Source organism: Apostichopus japonicus, chromosome 20 (genome assembly GCF_037975245.1).
Source record: "Apostichopus japonicus isolate 1M-3 chromosome 20, ASM3797524v1, whole genome shotgun sequence".
NCBI lineage: Eukaryota > Metazoa > Echinodermata > Holothuroidea > Aspidochirotida > Stichopodidae > Apostichopus > Apostichopus japonicus.
In genome coordinates this window covers 5,146,192-5,172,206 of record NC_092580.1, presented here as the reverse complement: position 1 = coordinate 5,172,206, position 26,015 = coordinate 5,146,192, and the positions used below count along the sequence as shown (strand labels likewise).

The following is a 26,015-nucleotide window of genomic DNA, read 5'->3' as shown; positions in this document are numbered from 1 at the left end:
CTGGGATGTCATAAGACCTTTGACCCATCACTGTCTGTATCCCTCTGGACCAATCTACTGCCTTCATTTTGATTTGGAAAGGTTGCCTTCTTCATTGGAAATCTTCGCCACCGACTAAACAGATTTCTAATGTCATTCGGAACCATTCTTTGATCTCTTTTTTTCCATTTCAGCGATGACCTGTTTTCCCTGAGCTACTGCCCGGGAAAGACGCTTACAATCGGTGCCTCGTACGTATCTCTGGAATGCGCCGGTTTCCTGACCGGAATGGGTCTGGATGTCACAGTGATGGTTCGTTCCATTCTCCTCAGGGGGTTCGACCAGCAGATGGCAGACATGATCGGCACGTACATGGAGAAACACGGCACGCACTTCCTCCGTAAGTGCGTACCAACAAGGGTGAGTACAGTGTAGGCAGTGAGAATCAGGAGCCCTGCATAGCCAGGCTTGATCACTTAGTTAATTGTAGTTGTAATTGATACAGCATATCACACTTTCTACTAGATCAAAGTTGTGCCATGGATTGTGCAAGCCCCTTTGCAGGGCTCCACATTCTCTTCTGTGAGCCTCTGGGGCAAATGTTTTTCAGCGATCCTCGATGTTTAAACAACCAAATGAGCTCTCGCTTCTTTTCCATAGATTGAGCAGATTGAAGAAGGAACCCCACCGTTGTTGAGAGTCTACTACAAGAAAACAGATGATCCTCAGGAATTTAGTATAGATGTGAACACGGTAAGAAGACAAGTGATCATTAGGAGATCGGTGTAGATGTGAACACAGTAAGAAGACAAGTGATCATTAGGAGATCGGTGTAGATGTGAACACAGTAAGAAAACAAATGATTATTAGGAGATCGGTGTAGATGTGAACACAGTAAGAAAACAAATGATCATTAGGAGATCGGTGTAGATGTGAACACAGTAAGAAGACAAGTGATCATTAGGAGATCGGTGTAGATGTGAACACAGTAAGAAAACAAGTCATCATTAGGAGACTGGTGTAGATGTGAACATACTAAGAAAACAAATGATTCTTAGGAAATCAGGATAGATGTGAACACAGCATAGATGCAAACACAGAAAGGAAACAAGTGATAAGGAACTACGTATTGATACAAACTTTAATGTTAATAATAACATAATTACCACGTACAAATTTTCGTACTGCAATATATAGCCATTTGGAATTCTGGTTCGAAAAACTTCTCACTTTTGCCATTCCCTTCAAAGTCATAAACGGAGAGCAAGAGGGCCTTCTCTGATAACTGGTAAACATCGTGGTAATAATGTGTGATCTGAAGGAAGAGCTGTTATGACTTTCAACGAAAGATAATTTTCTCAATTATGAGTGTCTTAGGCTCGGTAGCTCAGTTGATAGAGACTGTTTAAGTTCAAATAGTTATTCAATATTAGTTTCAAATAGTTATGCAAAATGATGCTGGTTTTATGTAGTAAAACATTAATTCAGTATTAGATTTTAATAACTCTGTGTGTATATCTTGGTGGTAGGTTTGCCTTAAGCATGTTTTTCTATTACATGAATATTTCACTGCTTCATTTTATTTCAATTTTTCAAAAAGGTTTTAATGGCAATTGGTCGTGATGCCTGCACCAGTGAGATCGGCCTTGAGAAAACTGGAGTCTTAACGAACCCAAAGTAAGTGCAAGTTTAATCAACACTATCACTGGTCACTGTAAAACCGTGGATTGGAAGGAAACTTAGAATCCTATGTGTTCCTTTTAGAATTTCTTTCTGCTGCTACCGCCTGTCTGTCTGCCCGTTCCTGTCTGTCTGCCCGTTCCTGTCTGTCTGCCCGTTCCTGTCTGTCTGCCCGTTCCTGTCTGTCTGCCCGTTTCTGTCTGTCTGCTCGTTCCTTTCTGTCTGTCTGCCCGTTCCTTTATGTCTGTCTGCCCATTCCTTTATGTCTGTCTGCCCGTCCCTGTCTGTCTGTCCGTCCCTGTCTGCCCGTCCCTGTCTGCCCGTCCCTGTCTGTCTCTCTGCCCGTCCCTGTCTGTCTCTCTGCCCGTCCCTGTCTGTCTCTCTGCTCATTCTTTACTGTCTGTCTGCTGCTCGTTCCTTTCTGTCTGTCTGCCCGTTCCTTTATGTCTGTCTGCCCATTCCTTTATGTCTGCCCGTCCCTGTCTGTCTGTCTGCCTGTCCCTGTCTATCTGCCCATTCCTGTCTGTCTGTCTGCCCATTCCTGTCTGTCTGTCTGCCCATTCCTTTTTATCTACTGCTACTGCCTGTCTCTCTGCTCATTCTTTACTGTCTGTCTGCTGCTATTGTGACCACTTTCAAGTCTTTCCGCATATTTGAAACAGTAGAGATTGTTTACGGCTATTAATGGAAATGTTACAAAAATCTTCTCTTGAAATCACTGTAAAATGTATCCCTTTTTGTTGTTTCCCTAGTACACATTTTGCTGTAAGTTGTTTGTTATAAAATATGTGTAGTTTTGCATTTCTTGTATTGAAGCTTGTAAGTAACTCTCATTTCTTTAGCTTGGCATTCCCACAAAAGGTTGTCATAAATGTTTTGTTATCTTGTCCGTTTGGTTGTTGAATGAAGAATGAATGGTACTGTTGATAATTTTTTTTCTTTTAACAGTGGTGTATTGTTCTTTCACCATAAATGAAACTTTCTTTCAACCATTTGTATAATGTTCTTTCATTGTTCATGTATTGTGTTCTTACACTGGTTGTGTATTTATCTCTTGCGGGTTATGTATTGTTTTTTTCACTACTTATGTACTGTTCTTACACTGGCTAAGTTTTGTTTTTTCACAGATTATGTATTGTTCTTTTACTGGTAAGGTATTGTTCTTTTACTGGTAAGTTATTGTTCTTCTTTCACCAGTTATTTTATGTTCTACTTCCACTATATGTATCATTCATCCTTCACAGGAACGGGAAAATCCCGGTTGTGAACGAGCAGACCAATGTTCCTAACATTTATGCGATCGGTGACATCATGGAGGGCGGCCATGAACTCACTCCAGTTGCCATAGAGGCAGGCAAACTCCTCTCAAGGAGATTGTACGGTGACTCATCGAGACAGGTGAGTTTTCAACTCCAGTTTTCAGTATCCCTCTAGTTGTATTTTCTAGGCTTTACAATTTTGTTAAATGTAGAAATGTAGAATTTTCTGTATCTTCAAATTGCGTTTCTTGGCTTGAACTTCTGTTTTAATTTGAAGATATCGAATATCAGGATCTTTCAATTGTGTTCTGCTTAATATTCTGTAAAATGTTGAACTAGAGTGATATGTCTGATAGATTTGAATGTGAAACAAACTCAGCAATTTCACAAGTGGATTTTTTGTGTGCGTTTTATCGTTTCACAGTGTGATTACATAAACGTTCCTACCACGGTGTTTACTCCGCTGGAGTATGGCGCCATCGGCTATTCAGAAGAGGATGCTACTGATACGTTTGGGGAAGACAATATTGAGGTAAGTAAACGTCAGAAAAAAATCCCAACCATCGTCATGATTTGATCAAGGAGATACGAGGGTGAAGAGGTCGACATCTGTGGATCGGCTGGGACAAAGTTTTCATCTCTTAGGGATATTTCATGATTAAAAGTTATTTCAGGGGGGCTGCCATTAACTGTCATTATGTTATGCTGTGGAGCCAAAAGAACAGCAATATTTTAACAACATTTTACAAATACGACTCGAGATAGTTAAGTTAGTTTACCACTCTTGAAGAATTTGCATGGAGTTCAGTTTAGGGAATTATAAGATACGGCTCTGTATAAGATGACCATGAATAAGGGAATACAATTTAAAGACAATTGGCACTGTGATGGCCTTTTCAAACTTTGGTTTTCATTTTGAGAATTTAGTTGTTTATATGAAGCAATGTCATATTTGTAATGTTTACCAAAATGGGGAAATCTAATTGGTAGATGTTTAAGATAATGGTTTGGTTTGCTTGTTCCTAGCAGGCATAAAATAATATCAAACACACGCAAGATATCATGAGGAACTTCTCACTCTTGGTTGCCGATTGTAACAAACAAAACCCTCAAAATAAGATGTTGGTATATTCAACTAAAACCCAACTCCCTAGACCTATTCGCCTGATTGACCTCAAGGATTTAAAACGATTTCATTTTACTCTAAAGATCTCCCCGTCTAGACACTTTCCCTTATTCTGATTTCTGTTGCTAACATACAAAATTGGAATTGGATACTACAATTTCTTGACTCCATATTCTTAATTCTTGCGACGTGAAGCTTGACATGTTCAAGATAATGCACAGCATCACTATGGGATCTAATTATTGAATAAAAATTCACCAATTAACCCAAATTCCCCCCAAAACAGCTTTCATAATTAGTTTTAAACGATAGGATACCTAACCTTGTAGTGTTAAGAGAACCATGTTCTACTTTTAAGTTAGGATATATACTTAAGGCTTTGTCATGTACACTAGTACCATGTGATTTTTAGGTTTCAATCACATGACTGATCTCGGCCTACAACGTCTTGTGGCTATCCGGCCGATTACATGCTAGTATTCAATACTATTGTACTGTAATATTAAAGAAAAATGAACAATATAATCGTTATCATAATATGTCATTGTACTATGTAATACTATATGCAACAAATATAATTGTGGCTTTTTAATATTATATTATTATGATGAAATATTATGGTATGATACTATATGACATGGGTAATATTATATGCAACAATATTATTGTGGATGTTTTATATTATATTTATTATAGTACAATGTTAATGTATGATACTATATTAAATGGGTAATACTATATGCAACAATATTATTGTGGATGTTTTATATTATATTATTATGGTACAATGTTATTGTATGATACTATATGAAATGGGGAATACTATATGCAACAATATTATTGTGGATGTTTTATATTATATTATAATGGTACAATGTTATTGTATGATACTATATGAAATGGGTAATACTATATGCAACAATATTATTGTGGATGTTTTATATTATATTATTATGGTACAATGTTATTGTATGATACTATATGAAATGGGTAATACTATATGCATCAATATTATTGCGGATGTTTTTATATGATATTATTATGGTACAATGTTATTGTATGATACTATATGAAATGGGTAATACTATATGCAACAATATTATTGTGGATGTTTTATATGATATTATTATGGTGCAATGTTATTGTATGATACTATATGAAATGGGTAATACTATATGCAACAATATTATTGTGGATGTTTTATATGATATTATTATGGTACAATGTTATTGTATGATACTATATGAAATGGGTAATACTATATGCAACAATATTATTGTGGATGTTTTATATGATATTATGATACCGTATAACTGTATGATACTGTGAAACGGGTGGGTTATCATTATTATCAGTAATTCAGTTGGTTGTATAACCTTTGTACACAGTATAACAGCTCAATAACTATAAGTATTTTGTTTTGACATTTTGACTGCACTTCACCTTACCTCATGTAGAAGTTTTTATGCTTTGAAAACAAAGTAGATATTTTATCATACTAGTTGTTATTAGCATTAATGTTTGCTACAAGTAAACATTGTAGAATAAGTCAAACTTTAATAATTAATGTTTCTAAGTCCATATTCTGTATGTCGGACTGGTTGACAACATTTCCATCTCGGTTGCTAGGGACATATGCAGCATACCTTGCAACATTTCCAACTTTTGTACACACTCTTGATAATTTATATGATAACACTCCCACTTTTGCTATTTTCAGGTTTATCATGCCTACTTTCAACCATTGGAGTACACTGTTGCCCATAGAGATGAAGCTGGTTGCTATGGGAAAATAATTTGCAATAAAGCTGATGGGGTAAGAATTTGGTTAAGGGCTAAATGTCGTGCTTGTTTGATGTTTTGAGAAGCCATTACTTATCGACACTGGGAGAGAGTTTTCTAACAAATGCTCTCTCATGACAAAGTCTGTACGAAAGACAGTGGATTGTTATTGTGATAAATCAAGCAAATTTTGTCAAATGTGACAGTCAGCAATCAGTCTAAAACCATTGGCCTAAATTGAGATGTTTGACCCAAATGGTCTCCTGCAAAAAAGTCACTGGAATTATTTTTTCCCTCAGTACCCTCAGTACCTCAGTACCATAAGTGGATGTCCCCCCCCAGTGAAGTCAAGGTTCCTACACTGCATTCTCTAAGGTGCCTTGTCCACTCGTAATGTACTCATCCCATTTCTGAAACCCTGTGGCTTATTTGTAGTTTTGGATTCTGCCCCCCCCCTCCCCCATTCCATTCATTTCCCACAATTCCCACCCCGCTCTGTGTATGCATTAGCATATTTGAAGCCTAGTGTTCAATTCTTATTTCAGGACAGAGTTGTTGGATTCCACATCTTGGGACCAAATGCGGGCGAGATCACACAAGGCTATGCCGTTGCTATGAAGTGTGGCGCCACCAAGGAACACTTTGATACCACCATAGGTATTCACCCGACGTGCTCTGAGGTAATCATGTAGTTTATAAACATTGCATAAAGCATGAACAAAATATTTATGAAAACGAATTCGAACATGTATATCTCTCAGACGTCATGCTCAGTGTCGTAACTCTTCGAGGAGGTACTTTGATCCACAGAGTTTAAAAGTAACAGTGTTTTCTGATTTTATTCACCACGCTGTAAGACTTGTCCCTTAAGGGTCATCATAGGGTCATCAAAGGCACATGTAAAATATTTGAATGTAGTATTCTACTTCCCATATGTAAGAGTCCTGTCAGCTTCCATGGTATTAACCCTACACAATCCTCTCTTTTGCTTGCCAGGTGTTCACGACCATGGATGTTACCAAAGCGTCGGGACTAGACGTGACCACAACGGGTTGCTGAGGTTAAGCCCTGCTGCTTTAAAGGAAGCCTTAGTTATGTCTGTTAAAACCAAACTCTTCATCTCTTTAAAAGGTTAGAAGTTCTCAAGTCCAGATTATATGAAAACCAATTGTGTGCACCTACTTGCACCTTTTTCAATAAGCCAGCACTTAGGTCAGAGTTTTTTTCCTCCTTTTTTTGTGTTCTGATATCATTTTCTGCACTTTCAAGAAGGACGTGTTAGTGGCATTTTGTTTCTTTTCATTTACCGTCCTGTATCAGCGTCAAAATGCTCTTGATTTTTATCGATGAAATACTAATTAAAATAACAGCTTTCTTCTATTAACTTGCCACAGTTACCATCCAGTCAAAGTAACTTTTTAATTAACATAGCAATATCTAAACTATCCTTAGTTCTTCCACCAAGGTTTTTTGTGTCAAATTATGATAAGTTCCAATTACATTTTTACCACTTTGGACTTGAGAGTATTCTAGGCTTGTAAGGATGGATTTTGAAGAATAAAAACAACAACAACAACAGACATATCTGAAGGCTTCTCGGCAGTAGGGTAGCGAACATTGAGTGTTAAGCAGAAGAAAGACGTCTATGAAAAGACTCTATGAAGACATTACTCCTAAAACTTGCTCTCACAGGCGGGATGTTGTCGGAACTAATCTCTCTTTTTGCTTAACTTATATATCATCTGCATTGATAGGAGTGGACCGTAGTCTGGTCTCTACTAAAAAATGATATGTTTAAATTTTTTCTTTTCTTATTTTAAATTTTTGTTTTCGTTCTTATAGCCCACCTCTTATTTTTCCAAAAAGTTATCAAATCAAAAATCCTTGGGCTAAGGAAAAAAACGTTTTTTTTTTTCTTATTGAAAACAGCGACATAATTGTTTGGGAAATAGTTTTTGGTATTTGCGCGATTGTAAACGAACCTATGGCAAGATCTTAATGAAGACGAGTGCTCTCCCAGTTGGTAAAAACTTGCTGATTAACATCGGCTTTTTTGAGATCTTCAACACTTATAATAGATGTGTCCCTGCTTGCCCAATGTCGGCGTCAGTCAGTGATATGAATTGTGCTGCATGCTTGCCCTCAACAAAATGATTCGCATCTTTTGGTACAACATTTTATAAGGCTGTATAAATCATCTTTTGATAACTTTTTTTGACAAAACCTTACGATTGTGCAAAATAATTCAAGTGTGCTCACACAATTGTTAGGATTTTCCTATTTGTAATGTTGGGCAAAACTTTTCTTATAATGGGATGGTTTAAGTGTTAATTTAATTGTTAAGTGGAAACCATAGGGGAAAAACAATAAGCAAAAGGGCAGTTTCACAGCATTTAGGTGGATTTTGTATCCCTAGTTTGCATACCTAACCACCACTGAAGGGGGTTGTGTGGGTCTTCAAATTGACTGTTTGGTCAACACACAAGTGCCTGACATAGTAACATCATCTAACTAAAACCTGTGCTTTCAAATCATCACATTACTGCATTAGGATATCATTACGTGGGTTTCACAAATAGTCTTAGATAAATGAGTTAAATACACGTCGATATTGAAAAATACTTTATAGCAGTGTGTCAAACAATTGTAAGATATTGAGAGGGTATCTGGGCTTCAGGGATGTAAGGAGGAGCCTTCATGACTCTTTTGTAATGACAAATATAAAATATTTGTCTATAAATATTCATGCGCTTTAGTATTGAAATGTGACTCATTTTCAATGAGCACTCCAATAATTACAAGAGTTGTAAAAGTGATGTTTTTACATGGGACTAAATTGTAAAATATGAAGATTGCTTTTTGTGTCTTTAAAATCCACTCCTATCAATGTCAGTGTTATTCACATTTCCACTGATTTTTCTGTTTGTTTTTTTCATTGTTTTTCTTTTCTATAGCAACATATGTATATGAAAGTGACTTTGATTTTGTAATGATCATATAAAGTAATGTTGTAATGTGTTGTTTATGAACAGGGACAAATATTACTATTAAAATGTAACTAATACAGTGGCACTTGTTAAATGTCTTTTTTTAACATTTTTGTCTCTTATGGAAAACTTGATGCACACTTGGATGATAGAACAGGTATTGTATGGACAATATCAAAACAAATTTTCCAGGCAAGGACCGATCAGTTTGATCGGGAGGAAGATCATTTCTGGAATGTTTTCAAGTTGGTAGATTTTTAAATGTGACTTGGAATATGCAAAGCAACCTTCCAAAATACTAAAATTTCTTCTTCCCAATAAACCACCTTTGGCTATCAAGCTCATCTACATTTTCTCATGATGGTTCCACGAGAGGGACCACCATCAAATCCACAAGAGGGACCATCATGTCCACAAGAGGAACCATCATCATGTCCACAAGAGGAAGCATAATCATGTCCACAAGAGGGACCATCATGTCCAAAAGAGGGACCATCATCATGTCCACAAGAGGGACCATTGTCATGTCCACAAGAGGGACCATAATCATATACCCACAAGAGCGACCATCATGTCCACAAGAGGGACCATCATGTTCACAATATACCTGGTCACTTTTGACATAACAGGACTGGTTTGAGAGAGTGATGAAGTACAGGTAAAGATTTTATTTTTCCTTGCTTGTCCGGTTCTGTCTTTGGCACTGATTCTGTACACACATTCAGGGAACTGTGAAGATAGGTGCCAACTCTACTGTAAGCTTGACCAACAGTGACTCTCTGAGGACATGAGACCAGCGGCATTCAACAGCAATTCAGCTAGTGTCAAAGCGCTGTGGCACCTTCCAAGGTCATCGGAATTTGGCTACCAAATTACGGCTAGCTAAAAATTCCTAGAAGTTTTCAAGAATACTTTAAATTATGAGATGCTCTAATCCTGCAAATTATTCCCAGCTATTGAGAATTATTAAAATAAATTAGATAATTAAGTATCCCAGGATGGGTAACTTTTTGTTTGTTTTTAACAGTGGCAGTGAAATACTGTTAAATTTATAGCATTGGTGGCCATCACTTGACTTTCTAGCATATATGTGGTTAACATTGATGACCCAAATACTGCTGACCATTTAAGGCTGACCCTTTAAGTTCTCATGAACTCATGTTGAAGTTACTCAACGCAGTTCAACACTCCCAATGTGTTAGATACACTCCCTGGCCTTTGAAAAAAAATTGAAAGGCAAGACAACCACTGTCATGTTCATAATTTTTATCATTTATTACATAAATCATACTTTGATATTATTCAGCTTTCACATAGTACAGAAAACACTATGTCTTACCATGGTTAACTCCTATTCATTCACATCACACTAAAGGTAAATTTCATTTGTATGAGAAACACTGTATCCTTTTACATCTTTATGATTATTTGGCATAGATAGCTTAAAACACAGATTTTTTCCTGGTTCCATGATCATGGTTCCATGATATGGGAGGTAGCAAGAGGGAAAATATGATATGGATTGTGGAATATGCAAGAAATGATCAACCACTGCATTTTTTCCCCCGCACCTTAAGATCGATATTTACAATTTGTTTCATTTGATTCTGATAAATTTTACATATATGTTTATTAGATACAAGATCACCAAGACACAAGCTCACCAAGTTCACTTATTGTTTTACCTTTTTTTAATCTTTATTAGGTGTTTCAAAACCACATTTAACACACTTTCAAGCTAGAGAATTATATTGCTAGTGAAGGTATCGCAGCGGAAAACCAATTTTTAGATTCAACACACATGTAGCAATACTGGCAAGTAAACTAACCGTAAATCATCAGCGAACTTCAATATACATGTGACAGGATATAATATATATTAATTTTCATTTCAAAGTGTCCCAGAAATATTCATAATTAACATTGCTTATTTTGTCCTTATTATATTTATAATGTATTCATGTACTATGTCTCATGTCAGAGTATGACTCATGTGTCCACTGTTAGGTCAAAGACTTCAAATGTGCTTGTGATGAATCTCAATTCTAAAACAACAAAAAACAAGGAAGTTAAAAACTAAAGATATTAATCCGACCCAACTAATTTCACCCTGCAATTGCAAGTTTTGGTAAAAAAAATTCTATACGGTTGCATAGAGACAGGAATGTGAAAATATAGAATGTGAAACTGCAATGTTGGTTTACAGTGAAATCTACACAACAAGCATATAGGAAATCATCTACTCAAATCTTCTAACTAAACATAGCATTGAGGTAAAAATACAGCATAAGGGACGGACATTCATTTGATGATTTGTCCAATGGTTATAAACATAAATTACAGATAGCAATATGATAATATAAACTTTAACAAGAATGTCCCTTGTCAATTAGTGCTCCTCCGTTTGGACTCTAAACGGCTAGACACCTGCGTATTGGTATCTATCTCCCTCTCTCTCTCTCTCTCTCTCTCTATATATATATATATATATATATATATATATAAAATATGTCACCAAAAACAGAACTAGTATTGTTCGATACAGGTGACAAGCGCCTACAGTGGAATTATGACCTTCCTTACCGGTTTCGAACCTCTGGACATACAGTCAGCGTCCATAGCCTAGTGGTTAGGGTGTCCGCATGTAAAGCAGGAGGCCCAGGTTTCGAATCCCAGTGGAGGCTGGACGTTTTATCACTGTTTTGGGTTTCCAGCTCATTACGTTTTCAGTTATATATACATATATATATAAAGGTGAGAAGTAGTTGAGACTAGTGGAACACTAGTCGTTGTTACTCCAGAGTTTTACGTGTTTGACAACCGGTACGGTACAGACAGATGCATGCTTCACGCATGACATACTTCATGCCTCCTGGTCATGAGTCGAGTCAAAGCTGCGACCGACCCATCGAAGAACCTATTTTGTTACCATCTGAATTTTAATAATGAAAACTTCACGCAAAAAGCTTAAGAATTATCACAAAGTATTGTCAATTCAATATCCTATTTTGCTTTGAAATATGTCTTTGGCAAGATTGTCAACAAGTGAGGTCTTAATCACCTTGATTTGTTTAATACCGTGACTGACCACATGATGCGGGAATCAATTTAGACATTTCTTTTCATATTTCTTCATGACTTGATTGGCCAAGCGAATAAAACTGCTGTGTGAGAAGACTTTTACCATTAAACAGTGGTGACTTAATATAATCATCTATGGTATTAACAATTTCTTGATATTAAACCCAAAACTTCTTCCCATCATCAATGATATTAGCTATGTAACAATGTAACAAAATACCTAAAGTATATATAAAGCATATATATACATATGTAATCTTGTGCCTTTAAGTGTATCTCAAATCATGAAACAGCTGATTGAAGATTCGATTATACAGGTTTTATCCCAAGAATTGCAAAGACGGGTCACGATAAATACCTGAAACGAACGTCTCTTTGCATTGACTGAATAAGTACCCTGCTGAACGAAAAAACTGGTGAAACAATGTCCAAGCACCCTGAATAAATACTGAATAAACAATGAATAAACATTGCCAATAGAGTTGGTCTAAATAAATCCTAAATCTATAGAAATACTAGCAGCATGTTACAAATCATGTGTTCCCTGTTATTTGGCAAGTGAAATCACTTGCTAGAACAATAAGCTGTTTTGTGCTTTGAGCCTGTGTTAACCCTGTCCATTCTGAGAACACATGAATTCTTATAACAGTAACCCACGTTTTTTTACTAAAATATCCATTTGTTAAATGATCAGCATTAAAATTGCGTTGTTCTGAATAATGCTACCCTCCAGCTACGTATTCAATATTTTGAAAAAAAGTAGTTTTCCATTAAAAAAAAAAGGATGTCTCCATAAGAAGAACCTGGTTATGATTATGAGAAAGTGGCAAAATAAGCATATTCTTACACATCGGATTAACTAAAGGGAAATTTTTTTTAAAGTAAAAAGTATAAAAGAAATATATGAAACAAGAACATGTGAGCTAGTCTTCATAAAATATTATTTGCAACAAAAAACAGCTTAAGATGGTGAAATTTCTTAGTTGAGAAAAATTAATGCCATAAAATATAACAAGTATTACAGATATGGTAAAAGTCCTATAAGTAACAAAAGCTGCATATTCAATCAAGTTCTTCAAATCTTGACACATTTGGCTTCATTATAGATAATCTCTTTCTGTGGAACAAAATAATTTAGTCTTCCTCCTCTCCGACACCAGGGGTGATGAATTTATCCGCCTCTGGTATGGATGAACCGTTACCATCCTCTCCTTGAGAAGGGACTGTGGTCTTGAGGACCGAGTCCTCCCCCAGTATCTCGCAGAGCTCGTGTAATCGCTGTTGCATTCTGGGTATTCCGGCCAGCTGGCCCTCTAGCCGCTGCTTCTCTTCGTTGAGGCTGAGTCTGGTAGCTGTGTTCAACTCTTCGAGTCTCCAATTCCCCTCTCCATCGAACTGAAGTAAATGGGTGTGGTATTTCCTAGAATGGCAAAAAGACAATATTTTATCAATTATAGAAAGTAACTTTTTCTGCAGCTCTTTGAGATAAATTTAAATTTGTGACCCTCTACCGATATTCAAAAAAACTTGAGAGAAACATAAACTGACAGAGAGACATGGACGTCAACGATCGATGAGTTACTCACCAGAGGGAAGGTCTGTGAGTTATGGTCAGGAGAATGATCCCGGCGTCCTTTGCTCGTACAAAAATTTTACCTTCGACGTCGATGCTCACTGCACTGGTACACTCGTCAAGAAGCGCAAACTTTGGTCTGTAATCGAAGAGGAAATTAAAGAGATTTGAAATGGTAGCACCTACTTCATGCCCAAGCTCCATCTTAAAGTATCTGGTCATTCTCTGATCACATAGGGGTTGCTACATCATTAACAGATCATAACATAGAGATATTTACCTTTGATAGAATAATCTGGCCATTCCCATTCTCTGCTTCTCTCCTCCAGAGAAGACGTCCGTCCAATCGTTTATGGTATCAAAGCCTACAAAGGTAAAAATAAAAGGAAAGAAATTAATCAACAGACAATAAAGTAAATCATTTGTAGGTTCTTGAAAGAGTAAGGAATGTTCCATCATTTACAATAAAACAAAATGTTCAAAATCATAAAATGTTTTTCTTCATTTCAAATATTCTGAAATATTATTTTCAGTATAGAACTTGTTTGGACACTATTTTTTTTAAGATATGATAAAATGCAGCAAAATGATTGTAACCACACTGATCTCTTGAGTTAAGGGCTTTCCAATCATGCAAAGATATTTAAAAAAAAAAATTTATTTAATAATATATTTAAAGAGTAAACAAAGCACTTTTTTTCTTTCTGTAAAGTGAAGAGGTTAAAGTTTCAAACAATGATCAAGATGGTATTACGTAATTCTTTATAACCAATTTAGCCAGCCATGTATCGCAGATTTCTAGCAGTGAAAAGGGAAGGCAGCACTTGTGTGCAGGTTATGTTTGTATGTAAATTCCAGTTTTCAAGATATCTATATCAAAATATGCTAAATGTCTGGAATGCTCCTGTAAAGCAAATGTGGTGACAAACACTTGCCAGTCTAAACCTTTAATGTTGATCCATTGTTTTGTAATTGTAATTACTCAAACAAACAATACAACATACCCAGCATGAAATTACACCACATTAGTCCTTGACAAAATGTCTGATATATTTCAAACATTTAATTTAAGGTCAAAAAATTCTATCTGAAGTTTGTGTTGCTTCTGATGAGTTGACATATAATTGTTTCTGTGGCTAGATAGACTTTGTAGACCAGCCGCTTTGATTTATGAGACATCCTATTAATGTTTAAAGCAGAATTTCTCAAAAGCTTTGCAGGGTAATCTGCATTGATGTTTGACAGTCTAAAACTTCATTTCTTTATTTTCTGCCGGCAGTCAACCTTTAAATCTACATACCGCCCTCTCGCACCACAATGTACTGAAGGTTGACAGTCTCCAGGATTTCCTCCAAGTCATTGTCCGAGAATCCTTTGGCCTGCATCTTCTCGGGAGTATCGGGATAAATGATTTGGTCCCTCAGTGTGCCCATAGACATGTACGGCCTGGAAGAATAGAAACGTATCACTTCATGAAGGCCAAAACTTCATTTCAACCTCAAATCTGGTATCCCTTAATTTAAACCCCAGCTACTCCAGGCCACCCCGACCTGTCCTCCTTTCTTGAGAGATAAACCCGGTTTATGACCCTAGTTTTACGACACAATCTCATTGATCCAGTCACTGTATTTAACCTTGTTAACATCTGCTTCACCAATCAAAATGGCACTGAAATCTTTCACAGTTTGACATTCTCAAATTTAATGGTTTCATTGCAATAACATCAGCTGCTGTGCTGCAAGCATGTTTGGAAAAGATGCTCACCGTTGAGGTATGAACAGCATGTGCTTAGCATCGGGCTTGACCAAAACCCCTCCATAAGCCGGCCAGAGTCCACAAAAGATACGGAACAGTGAGCTCTTGCCGCAACCATTGGGCCCGGTGATAAGCAAGTGCATTCCTTCCTGAATCTGAGTTGAAATCATTGGAAAGACAATCTTATTTGCAAATATTCATTTAAAGCACAGACCATTTTATGCTTAACGATCCTACAGACTCAGCGCTGACCAAGAGCGCAATCACATTTTAAGTACGGATGGGAGGGAGGGGTGGGTGGGTGGGATTTAGAATGTTGTTAGAGAATTATCTACCGTTTTCATCGTACAGCACATACATGTTATACATATTAATGAACTGTACACTAGGATTTTTTGTACTATTCTGTATGCCAGTTGGGGGAGGAGGGGGTTTGGGGGGCATGGTTGAGCCTCAGTCACTGACTTCATAAGAAAAAGGTTATTTAGTAGAATGTGATCAAAAATAAACAGTTTCAGGTTGGAAGCGTAGAAGATGAGGTTCAGGTTGGACGTTCGTGTCCTGCTCCGTTTTATGGCTGGACTCCTGAAGCTCAAGTTTATAATTCCTATGAAGTCAACTGTCCCCTATTTGGAGACCTCATTGTGAAAGTGTTCACAGATCTCTAATCATAATTTACTGTAAATCAGTTCAGCTGCTTTTATCGCAAAATGCTGGTCGAGCTTTGCGAAGCTCAAATAGCGAGGTAATTGGTGTTATGAAAAGATAATGATTTCTCAGACAAACCTTTATGGATAAGCTGGACACGACCACATCTCCTGTGGGAGTGATGATTGGTAAATCTTGGGCAATAATCAGCGAGTCGTCAGTAGTTGTGACATCTCCTGAAATATGTCAAAACAGCAGAAATCTCAATCTCAGTTTATGTTTTGGTTTTTTTTTAATCCTTGCATGTGGATATAATTTTCAATTAATACTGACTGAAAGGAATCCCCCCCCCCCCACCTGCAGTTCTGTTAGTCCATGGCAGTAAGGGCTCAACCATGTATACTTCTTGGAGGCCCCCCTAAAAGAAATTGGGAGGAGGGTCACCACCTCACACTGGCAGACAGAATATTAAGAAATGTCCTAGTGTGCAGTGCATAAAAATATAACATGTAAATGCAGTACAACCTAAAGTCAACATTTCTGTTACATTGATTCAGAAGTTGAAAATTACTGAACCATTTTGCATCTAAGCACTTCTATTTTACCAACTTCCTCTAAAAGTCATGACATCTTAGGGTTCCCCCCCCCCCCCCCACCCGTGTAAGTTCTACCAGGCTGCATAACATGTAAACTCAATGTACTCAACATGAGCATATGATTGGGTAATATAGCTGTAATTATTAAATAATAATAAAATAAAAAAGTACTTATATAGCGCGTTCATCAGCAACGCTGCTCGAAACGCTTTACAGGAACTGAAACAATTAATATACAGGAAACATTTAAAATACAGGAAACATTCAAAAGCAAATAGTAGAAATATATCGCCTAAAAGGTGTACACCATAAAACTTATAATAGGATAGAAAAATACAATAAAGCTATGGTGATACAAAAAATACTGTACAGTTCAAACATCAAAGGCAATTCTAAAATAATATGTTTTCAGCGATGTATTAAAACTGGCAAGGCTTGCTCAGGTACGTATTGAAATCGGCAAGGCATTGAATCGGCATTAAAATCGACATTCCAAGCACTGCAGAAAAAACAGTCCTACCCACTGTGGTCTGGTTGTTGGGCTTATTCAAATGATAGTCAATGACATCCAGGGTTAAAACCTATCCCTGGAACCTTGTAACCGTGTAGCCTGAGCTAATGAAAAATACACCTTTTTTTAACCTGACCTTTGCATTGCTCTTATCATTGAGACACTGGCAACAAATGTAAAACTAAACTTTGCTTGCCCCTTATCTTCAAAACTACACAAGATATATACACTTAAGTGCAACAAGTGCATCTTGAGGCCTTTGGGGGTTTCATACAACATCTACACCATGTGCATTAACACATGGCATAAATGCCATTGACTAAACTACAGACTAATCATAGCACTCTTTATCAATATGCATGATAGTAAAAAACCAAAGCAGTCTATGAAATACACAGATCATGCTTAAAGCAGTCTATGACATATACACAGAAAATGCCCAAATCATTCCATGAAATACACAGATAAAGCCCAAAACAGTCTATGAAATACAGAGATAAAGCCACAAGCAGTCTATGAAATGCACAGATAAAGCCACAGCAATCTATGAAATACACAGATAAAGCCCCAAGCATTCTATGAAATACACAGATTAACAAATTTAAATATGTATGCATCATTTCTGTATATATTTATTCAACACACAGTTTTGTAAATTCAGTCCTATGAAAAACCACCTAAAATCCTCCCTCTTTCTAGGAAAATCCGCTCAATGAAAGTTTCTTTCTATATAGCATGTTCGTATATCTTGTATATATCTTGCGTCTTAACTCAATAGGCGGACCGTAAAATTGTTACCATAACCATTTCCAAATGCAAGGATAATGCGTCGTGGCTTGGCCAGAAAGAGAGGAGGTTTACACAGACCACTGTATCTGACACACGGGCTGGCTACAAGGCAAATTACATTACCTTTCCATGAATGACGCTAATAAAACAATAAAATGCTTACATTGAAACTGCCGATAGTGAATAAGAGGAGTTTTTATTCAACTTACACTGTATTATGAATTTATGGTTTTTCTACTTAATCTTTTGCTTCTGAGCAAATTATATGGTGGTATATTGGTGAACTGATTACAAGATCAGTTTGACCATCTGAATAATGGACAGAAAAGGTTTTGTCTGGTATCAACCAAAATGGCCTCAATACTGGCTGAGTACAGGTATGTGTTCTGACCTTGAATTGCTAGCGGTTTACGGACCCTGTCGGCAACTTTGTCGTCGGTGCCATTCCTGTTGCTGACGGTCGTCCGGATGTACGTGCCCTTCCCGACCTCTTCAAACACTGTCAACATCTCGTATACTCTCGATGTGTAACCGGCTAACTCTGTAATCTAATAATGGACACAAGAGAAAGAATACATCCACCTGTGTTATAGGCTCGAGTGTGGAGAGAGATGAGTTGGGTTGATATTGCCCGTTATCAAACTTACATTAGTTTTGGTACAAAATATGACAACTCCAAATACCAACAGCTCAAAAAAAAACACAGATAAGAATTGAATGATAATTTCACTGTGATTTTTGGGAATCTTGATTGTGAGGGCATTGTGGTCAAGTGGTTAAGGCAGTGGACTTGTGGTCTAAGGATTACAGGTTTGAGCCCTGGCCAGATCATTACGTTGTGTCCTCTGGCAAGGCGCTTTACCTCCATTGGCTCTCTTCACCCAGGTGTATAAATGGGGACTTGGGAGGTAACGAGGGACACGTGGTTGTGGTGCCCCAGGAGAGATTGATTGAATTGTGCACACTTTGGTGTGTAGGTGTGATAAGTTACCAATGACCAGGGTTAAGTTGTAAAGTCGTGTGAGAGGGCCTTGGCCCTGAACAAGACTGTAAACCTAAAATTATAAATTATATTTTATCAGTTAAAATAAGGTCAACACCTGGACTATCCTTCTAATTTTACAGGAAAATGTGCAAACATTCCTCCCAATTTCACCAGACGTACTTCCAAGTGTTCTATCACCCTGGGTTATATTTACTGGAGAAGGTTATGTACTAGAAATACAAACAACTATATAACAAATATATTTAAGCAGTTCACCTCTTTATAAGAAGACAGAATTCGTTCGATAGCATCACCACCGTTGATCAACAGGTTCTTGGCTGTCGTGTAGGCCTGCGACCGCAAACTCATCGCTTCAATGTCCTCCATTTGAGAGCCATCTAAAGATTATGGAAGAGAGATAATATTCACAGTATATTAAAAGAAAATATTACAATAACTTGATTTATTCATCGATATTTCTCGCAAAAACTTTTTTAAGAAAGACACAACTGCTGCACCTGACATAGAGGGTTTGAAATCATGACAAAACAGTTTAGCATCCACTGTATAGTAGTCAGGCTGCCTTGAACACAGGTGCTGTGGCCAAGTGGATAAAGTAATGTAATAGACTAATACAACAAGTCAAGTGATGTACACAGTTAAAATGCTATATACTGTAGTATGAGAATGGTAGGGGAGAGAGGTAAGTGCGGGGGGAGGGGGAGGGGGTTTACAAGGCAGGAGAAAAGAGATGATGGCAAGAAGTTGGCAACACAAAGATCTAAGGTGATACAAGCCCATGTATGCATTTGGACTACACAAACAGTGTTTATTAATGGAGAAACCAGAAAAAGTCCAATATGACCATAGCAGATAGTGTATGACCATTAATGAAGGGAGCACCCTAGCTAAACTTTCTATCTTTAAAATGCACCATAACGAACATAGCAGTAGCTTACTCTGAACTGAGTGAAGTGTCATGAGCATTGACATGAGCATTCCCTCCCTCACCCCCCCCCCCGCTTCCCTCATCCCCCCCACTTCCCTCATCCCCCCAAAAAAAAAATTTGAGCAGCCATGATGAAGACAGTTATCTAGACTGACCACTGATAGGTATTACAAAGTGTCTATGTTGATCACTCAGTAGCACAGTTAATCTGTTAGTTGTGCACTACACGGCAGTTGCAGAACTCTTTTCATAATAAATTAATATATAACATCTTGTCAAAGTGTTCTTTTGTTATGTAAATAACACTTGGAATATCTCAATCTGATATGAGACACTGATTACAGTTATTAATATCTACAAGATCAAAGAGATAGTTTGATGAACTTTTGGTTCTGTGGGCAAAAACGGAGGTTAGGGTCGAGAGAAGCCAATTAAACACGAATCATTAATCGGATCAAATCACTCGAGAGCTAACGAATGGGGACACAGGTTAATCAGTTCAAAATGAATAGATGAATGCATAGCTTTACAGCAAGCTACAGTGGATTCTTTGAACACTGGATATTCACAGTTGTACACATGAATAGGTGTGCATAGTTGGTGGCCTTATAACTAAACAGAATTACTGCCTGCTTATTTATTGATGCCTTAATTACTGCTCGTTAGTTAAGTACTGCATGAGTCTTCGGGTGAAGAAACACTGGTCAGATTATGTATCGATTTAGTTTTGAGAAATACTCAGAGAGTTTGGTAAATAGCCCCAAACCTCTTGTGAGTATCCACAAACACCTGCAAGTGTTAGTAATGAATATGCTAATAATATACAAATTAAGTGCACTTGATTACCATCAACTCCATCAAAATGCCCTTTTCTTCCCAGGGCATTATTTATTACGTATTATATCAATTTATGTGAACATATATTAGTAAAGTATTCAACACAGAAGGTGTTTCTGCTTTTTCGGTTTGTAAAGTCATTTGTGCTCCTTTAAACCACGGTACAATTAGAAAGACTACAATTCTATTTTAAGGCCAAGGTTAAGACTGCCATTGATCTAGTTTGTAGCCTTGGTTGTTGTTTGTTCATGATACTGGAGGAAAGAGAGCTTAACACAAGTGAAAAAGTGTACCAATGGAAATGAGTAAATCAACATGTTTGCAAATTTTTAACAAAATGCCAAATCCTTCCCAAATCAAAAGCGTGACACAGTCTCCTTTATAGTTAAAAACTACGGAGATGGGAAAATATTAATACTGTAACAGACTGTATATACAACGATGTTTGTTCACAAGGTATATATGATTACCCCTGTACTGTAGGGTCGTGCAGAAGATGTTAAGCTCACCATACAAGATCAGATTTGAAATATGTAAGGCAGGGAGGTGGAGATCCTGAGGGTAGGGGAGGGGGAGGGATGGCTGGGACACAACAGTTATGCTGTTTCCCTGCCCCTTACCCTCCCCCTTCCTCTCTCCTATGATAAAGTCTCTGGTAATGCCAATAGTCATAACAACTGAAAGTGTAGTTGTTCATTTCAACAGACATTTTGACTCCAAAAACTCTGCAAACAACAAAGGGGAGGAAATATCAGAATCATATTTACCAGGATTCGTCGGCGTTGCAGTCAAAATTGGAATTGCGACCATGGTCATTCCTGAGGCACTCCAGACGTATTTCATCAGAAACTGTTCCAGCATAATATACCAGAGTCTCTTACGAAATATCATCGTCATCTGCTTAGCAACCTGTCTGTATTTCTGCCACAGCTGGTCTTGTTCGATCTAACAAACAATGAAGTAGTATCGAACGACGTGCAGTAAATAATACGGTAATTTAATTGAGATTCACTCTTTTAAAGAAATTTAATTTAATTGCAAACATTATACTTGGACAATTTTTTTTTTCTCTTTTAGTTATGAAAAAAAGGATTTAAGCAACTGCAGGAAGGAAAGGTTAACTGCTACAATAGAACCTTGCAAGGCCGGTTCTCTCTTTTCAAATGTTTTGCAGAAGATACATAGTCTCAGAGTGAGCAATTTGAAAGAGTCTGAATGTTTGAAAAAATGGACATTCTTCGTCCATTAGCTACATCCATCTCTGAGGGTATATAAGAAGAGACTCACCTCATGGCCAGAATAGAAGGCAATTTCTTCTGAATTTGTGATGACCCTAGAGTGGCAGTATCTCAATTGACCTTTCCTCGATGCCTCTTCTGCTACCAGCTTGCCAAACTTTGGTGACGCCAATCGCAAGAGCTTGAAGGTGGTATATAGAACACAGGCGGCCAGAAGTGCTGGGAAACCGGACTGTGCGTTGCCCTCATTTGCCATATTCACCAGGGAGTACGTCATGATGACGACGTCCAAGATGGGTTTGGTCAGATGCGAGTAGAGATGGGCGATGGAATCGCAGAAGTTGGTTATGTCCTCCGTCAGGTTCTGGTCGGCGTTGGCGATCCGGCTGTCCAAGTTGCCGACCCTGTAGTACGTCTGGTTCCTGAAGTAGAGTTGGTAAGAGTGTTTCACTAGTCTGGTGCGGAACGCCAGGGCGAGACTGCACTCCAGGAAACGGATTGCACTGTTGATGAAGGTGGCCGGTATCGAGATACCTATCCACTGGCTCAGGACCACGGCGAACTGGTAAGCGTCGGTCTGGACGATGGCTTTCACCATCATACCTTCCAACTGCGCAATGTACAACGAAAGAAACGTCCTCGATATTAAAGCGGCCGAGTGGAGGAACAGGATTCCAAACTCTCGGCATCTCACCCCCGGCAAAATGATCTTCAGAATCCTCCAGATGCGCTGAAAGAATTCCCTGTCCACAGCTATGTTCTTCTGTTTGGCTTTCTCCTTGGCTTGGCTAGCCTTGCGGCTGGAACTGCCGTAGATCAGCAGGGACGGCTTCGATACGACCCGTACGAGGGCGGTTGCCGGGGAGTCGTTCGGTTCACTGCTGTTGTAAACTGCCGTGACCAGGCCCTTGGCCCCGTAACCGGCCAGTAACGTTGCTACAATTCCAGCTGCGACCATCTTGGGATCCCCAATGTTCCTCTTTATCAATTCTCTTGCCTGTGATAAGCTTGCCATCTTTGAAAAAAATTCCAGCGGTACTTGCAGAGAGAAACTTCAGGATTGCTGATTTATTTTATCTAGATTTCTATAAAAAAAATCTGCTCAATCTTCAAAGAATATATCCAAACTGTGTAAATTTAAGTTCTTCCTGTCATGGTGTTCTCGGTATGTATACTGTTACACGCACACTATGATGGAGCACTTAGCAAGTTGGAAATCCATGTCACAGAAGCAATGACAGATCACTATATCTTGACTGTGTCAATAGTCCACCTGCAGATTTAAAGAAATTGAACAAGTTCTGTATTTAGGGTCTCTGATTGTTCTCTTGTAGAGCACAAAGACTACCTGTACATTAATACCAGTAAGCATGGAGGGTTTGACATTCTTTCACCTCTGTTTCACAGAATTGTCCCATGGGATAGGTTTTTTATTATCGATGGCAGGCTTCTGTGTGGATTGAATAGTGGCACTATAGCTCACTTAACAAATGAACTTCAGACTTCATGAAGATCTCTAATGTAGGCCTAATGAGTGCTGAAGTGGTCGCTTAAAATATTTAAGAGCACCATCCGTATTTAGACGATTGGATAATAGGGCTAGCTGAGTCTTAACCAATTTAAAACACAAGTACAGTAGTGTACGATATTTGAAGATTTTTAACTTAGGCTATGATAAGATGATAATTAATGTTAAACTAGGCAGCAGTCCAAGACTCCATGGTACTGTATGTAAAATAATAATATTAAGGCGATATTAAGATTCACCGTATGTCCCCAATCTTTTTGGGGACAGTCCCAGATTCCAATGTGTCGTCCCTGAAGAACAAGTGTCCCTGAAAATGTCCTTGATTTGGCAAAAATGTCCAACATATAAATTAATAATAATGTTGTAAAAATGTAATATTTTGTAAAGGGTACGTATAGCCTACTGTGTAGTGTGTATAGTTAAGGCTTCATAATTGCACACCTTAGTAATTGACGTCATTCAAATATTACTATCAACGATACAGCAGGCAACCTAAACTTTTTGCAGCGAAGCAGTGTTACATATTTCATGAGTTTGAATACCTTTCAGGTATGTGCTGATCAAATTATGTTGCTTAACACCCTACCCCCAAGTTCTTACTACCTAAAAATAACCAAAATTACCTCAATATGATACCACTACTCTCTGGGACCTGACCTGTCTGAGCTTAAAGGCTCAGAGTATAGCAAACAGCATCCAGAGTCAATGGATGTATACTTACACAAAAGTTACAGTTAGCTTTCGACGAATGTGTCAATTTCGGGGTATGAAAGAACTTGACACAGCAGACATTTTGTGGTCAAATTCTGCTCAATTGTACATTGCATAGGCACTGAACAATAAAAGTTTTGAAATCATTGAATTTCTGAGGAACTACACATACAAAAAATGCATACAGTTGATTAATTTGGATTTTTCTTTGATAGACATTGTTGATGAAAAGTGTGTCAATTATGAGCCCACCATGCTACCTTATGCAAAAGTTGTGAAGTTGGCTAGTACATCAACATTTTTAAATTATGTTTTGTACTGCATTCCTAGCATGTGATAGGCTAACAAATAACAAGCATCTGCAATCACAGTGATCCAAAGTGCAAGAGTATCACTGATTTGTTTAGTACTGCTATGTACGTAGCCTTCTGTAGCCTTTGCAGAAGTACTAACACTACAGTGTCACGGTGCTTTTACGGTGCATCTGGTACATGGACTCATATTACATGATGTAAAGTCTACGAAATGAAGAAAGCAACACACAATTGCTCCAAAAATACCAAAATGTAAGTTATGACAGTGGGCCTAGATCTTCAATTTTATTAGAAAATTATATAAAAGCGCTACAAATATATAGCGAAAAAGGAAAAAGGAAATTGTTCCAAATTAACTTGACTTAAAACCTGCCCTTATAGTATCAACATTTTGCATCTGAGCACCCTTAAAGGTAGTCTGTATAGGCCCCAAATTATAGAGTGCTTATAATTGTTAGGTTTCAAAAAGTACTCATCTGGAGCTATTTTCCTCCAGAGTGGTATGAAAACAGTTAAAGAATTTTGACCAAACGTGACCATATATCTATTTCGCATAATTAGGTTCAATACAGCATACCTTTATTTAAAGGCATTGAAGACTCGAGCTCGCCCCAAACCGTGTTCCGCGCTCTAAAAAAAGTGAAGTTTTTTTCTTGTCGCTACAAAATGCAGACAGTTATGAAACATGATACCTTGTTATCTTTTATCTGGACCTGAGATGTCCATCGCTGCTATGTACACTGTGTTGTGGGTATTGACCGTAGCTGCATGTATTGACTGTACACTACTGTCTAGTTACCAACGGTAGCAAGCTGTGTGTGTATTTTCTGGGATCAGTGGTGGTGTCTAACACTTCTGTTACACTTCATTCGAAACTAGTTCAGATTACCCGCATATGACGTTTCTTTGTGTGAGAGTCTTCACTCCCTTTAAGCCCATAAAAATGTCTTAAAGGACAGGGGAACCACCTCCACTTAGACTCCTCCCCCAGGACGGCAATTATAACAGGTGTCCCGGATTTTCAAAACTTAAATATGGTCAGCCTAATCAATAATGTATACCCTTTTTCAAGATTGTGTGTTATTACTGTATCTCAGCGTATTGCCTTATAATAATATATTACTACTAGCCAAGTTATATTAGTACTAATCATACTATATAGCCAACATGCAGTAGGCCTATGTACTACAGTGATCGTACTGTTTCTACCAAGCGAAATTATGCAAAAAGTGAAATTGCTATTTTGATCAAAAGCATGAAACTTGACTGAATTTACTGCCAAGCACAGAAATATTTCCGACTGGAATTTAATCGTGGAAATTCATATTTAGCCATGCCCATTTAATTGTTCGTGAAATTGGTACCACTACTGTACTGTAACTTTGTAAGCTAGGCTACTCGGTCACGCTAGTAGTATCAATCGAAGTATCAGTTATTCTTATGCTAATTTAGAAATGTTTAACCAGTGATACAGACGAAGACTTTTGTTCCTAGCGATCAGGAACGGTTTTAGCTCTTTTTTTACTCACCGCAGACTGAATTGTCCTTTGATCAGCGAATGAATTATGACGGAGATGACTTTCGAAGACAGAGACTATTGTATTGCGTTTGGAATTGCTTCAAGTTCCACAGATGAAGCTTATGTCTGCATGTGACATGGGGGAGGATCCGACCTAAATAAATAAGT

General features: G+C 37.7%; 2 protein-coding genes across 2 annotated transcripts in view; one reads left to right on the top strand and one right to left on the bottom strand.

The window, feature by feature from the left end:
• The window catches only part of LOC139962090 (thioredoxin reductase 1, cytoplasmic-like), a 38,309-nt gene extending 29,417 nt beyond the window's left edge, over positions 1 to 8,892 (top strand). Inside the window, exons 9-16 of the mRNA XM_071961956.1 lie at positions 174 to 399; positions 640 to 732; positions 1,580 to 1,656; positions 2,904 to 3,057; positions 3,343 to 3,450; positions 5,765 to 5,860; positions 6,372 to 6,506; positions 6,823 to 8,892. Coding sequence (XP_071818057.1) covers positions 174 to 399; positions 640 to 732; positions 1,580 to 1,656; positions 2,904 to 3,057; positions 3,343 to 3,450; positions 5,765 to 5,860; positions 6,372 to 6,506; positions 6,823 to 6,885 — 952 coding nt within the window. The 3' untranslated portion in view covers positions 6,886 to 8,892. The remainder of the gene's footprint in view (positions 1 to 173; positions 400 to 639; positions 733 to 1,579; positions 1,657 to 2,903; positions 3,058 to 3,342; positions 3,451 to 5,764; positions 5,861 to 6,371; positions 6,507 to 6,822) is intronic.
• A 1,177-nt stretch (positions 8,893 to 10,069) lies between these two features.
• Positions 10,070 to 26,015, bottom strand: LOC139962089 (ATP-binding cassette sub-family D member 2-like). The gene is made up of 11 exons (XM_071961955.1): positions 25,858 to 26,015; positions 21,825 to 23,048; positions 21,305 to 21,482; positions 19,028 to 19,149; positions 18,158 to 18,314; positions 16,009 to 16,106; positions 15,232 to 15,377; positions 14,768 to 14,913; positions 13,748 to 13,832; positions 13,481 to 13,606; positions 10,070 to 13,314 (listed from the first exon to the last, which is right to left on the bottom strand). Exons 2-11 carry the CDS (start codon positions 22,788 to 22,790, stop codon positions 13,029 to 13,031), a joined length of 2,310 nt encoding a protein of 769 aa, XP_071818056.1. The 5' UTR covers positions 22,791 to 23,048; positions 25,858 to 26,015; the 3' UTR covers positions 10,070 to 13,028.

Excerpts from the sequence above, each read along its gene's own strand:
- LOC139962089 (XM_071961955.1), bottom strand. The coding sequence starts at position 22,790 with ATGGCAAGCTTATCACAGGCAAGAGAATTGATAAAGAGGAACATTGGG. Across the intron at positions 19,150-21,304 it reads TGCAACGCCGACGAATCCTG|ATGGCTCTCAAATGGAGGAC; the intron begins GTAAATATGATT and ends CATAATCTTTAG. Across the intron at positions 14,914-15,231 it reads ATGCTGTTCATACCTCAACG|GCCGTACATGTCTATGGGCA; the intron begins GTGAGCATCTTT and ends CTATTCTTCCAG.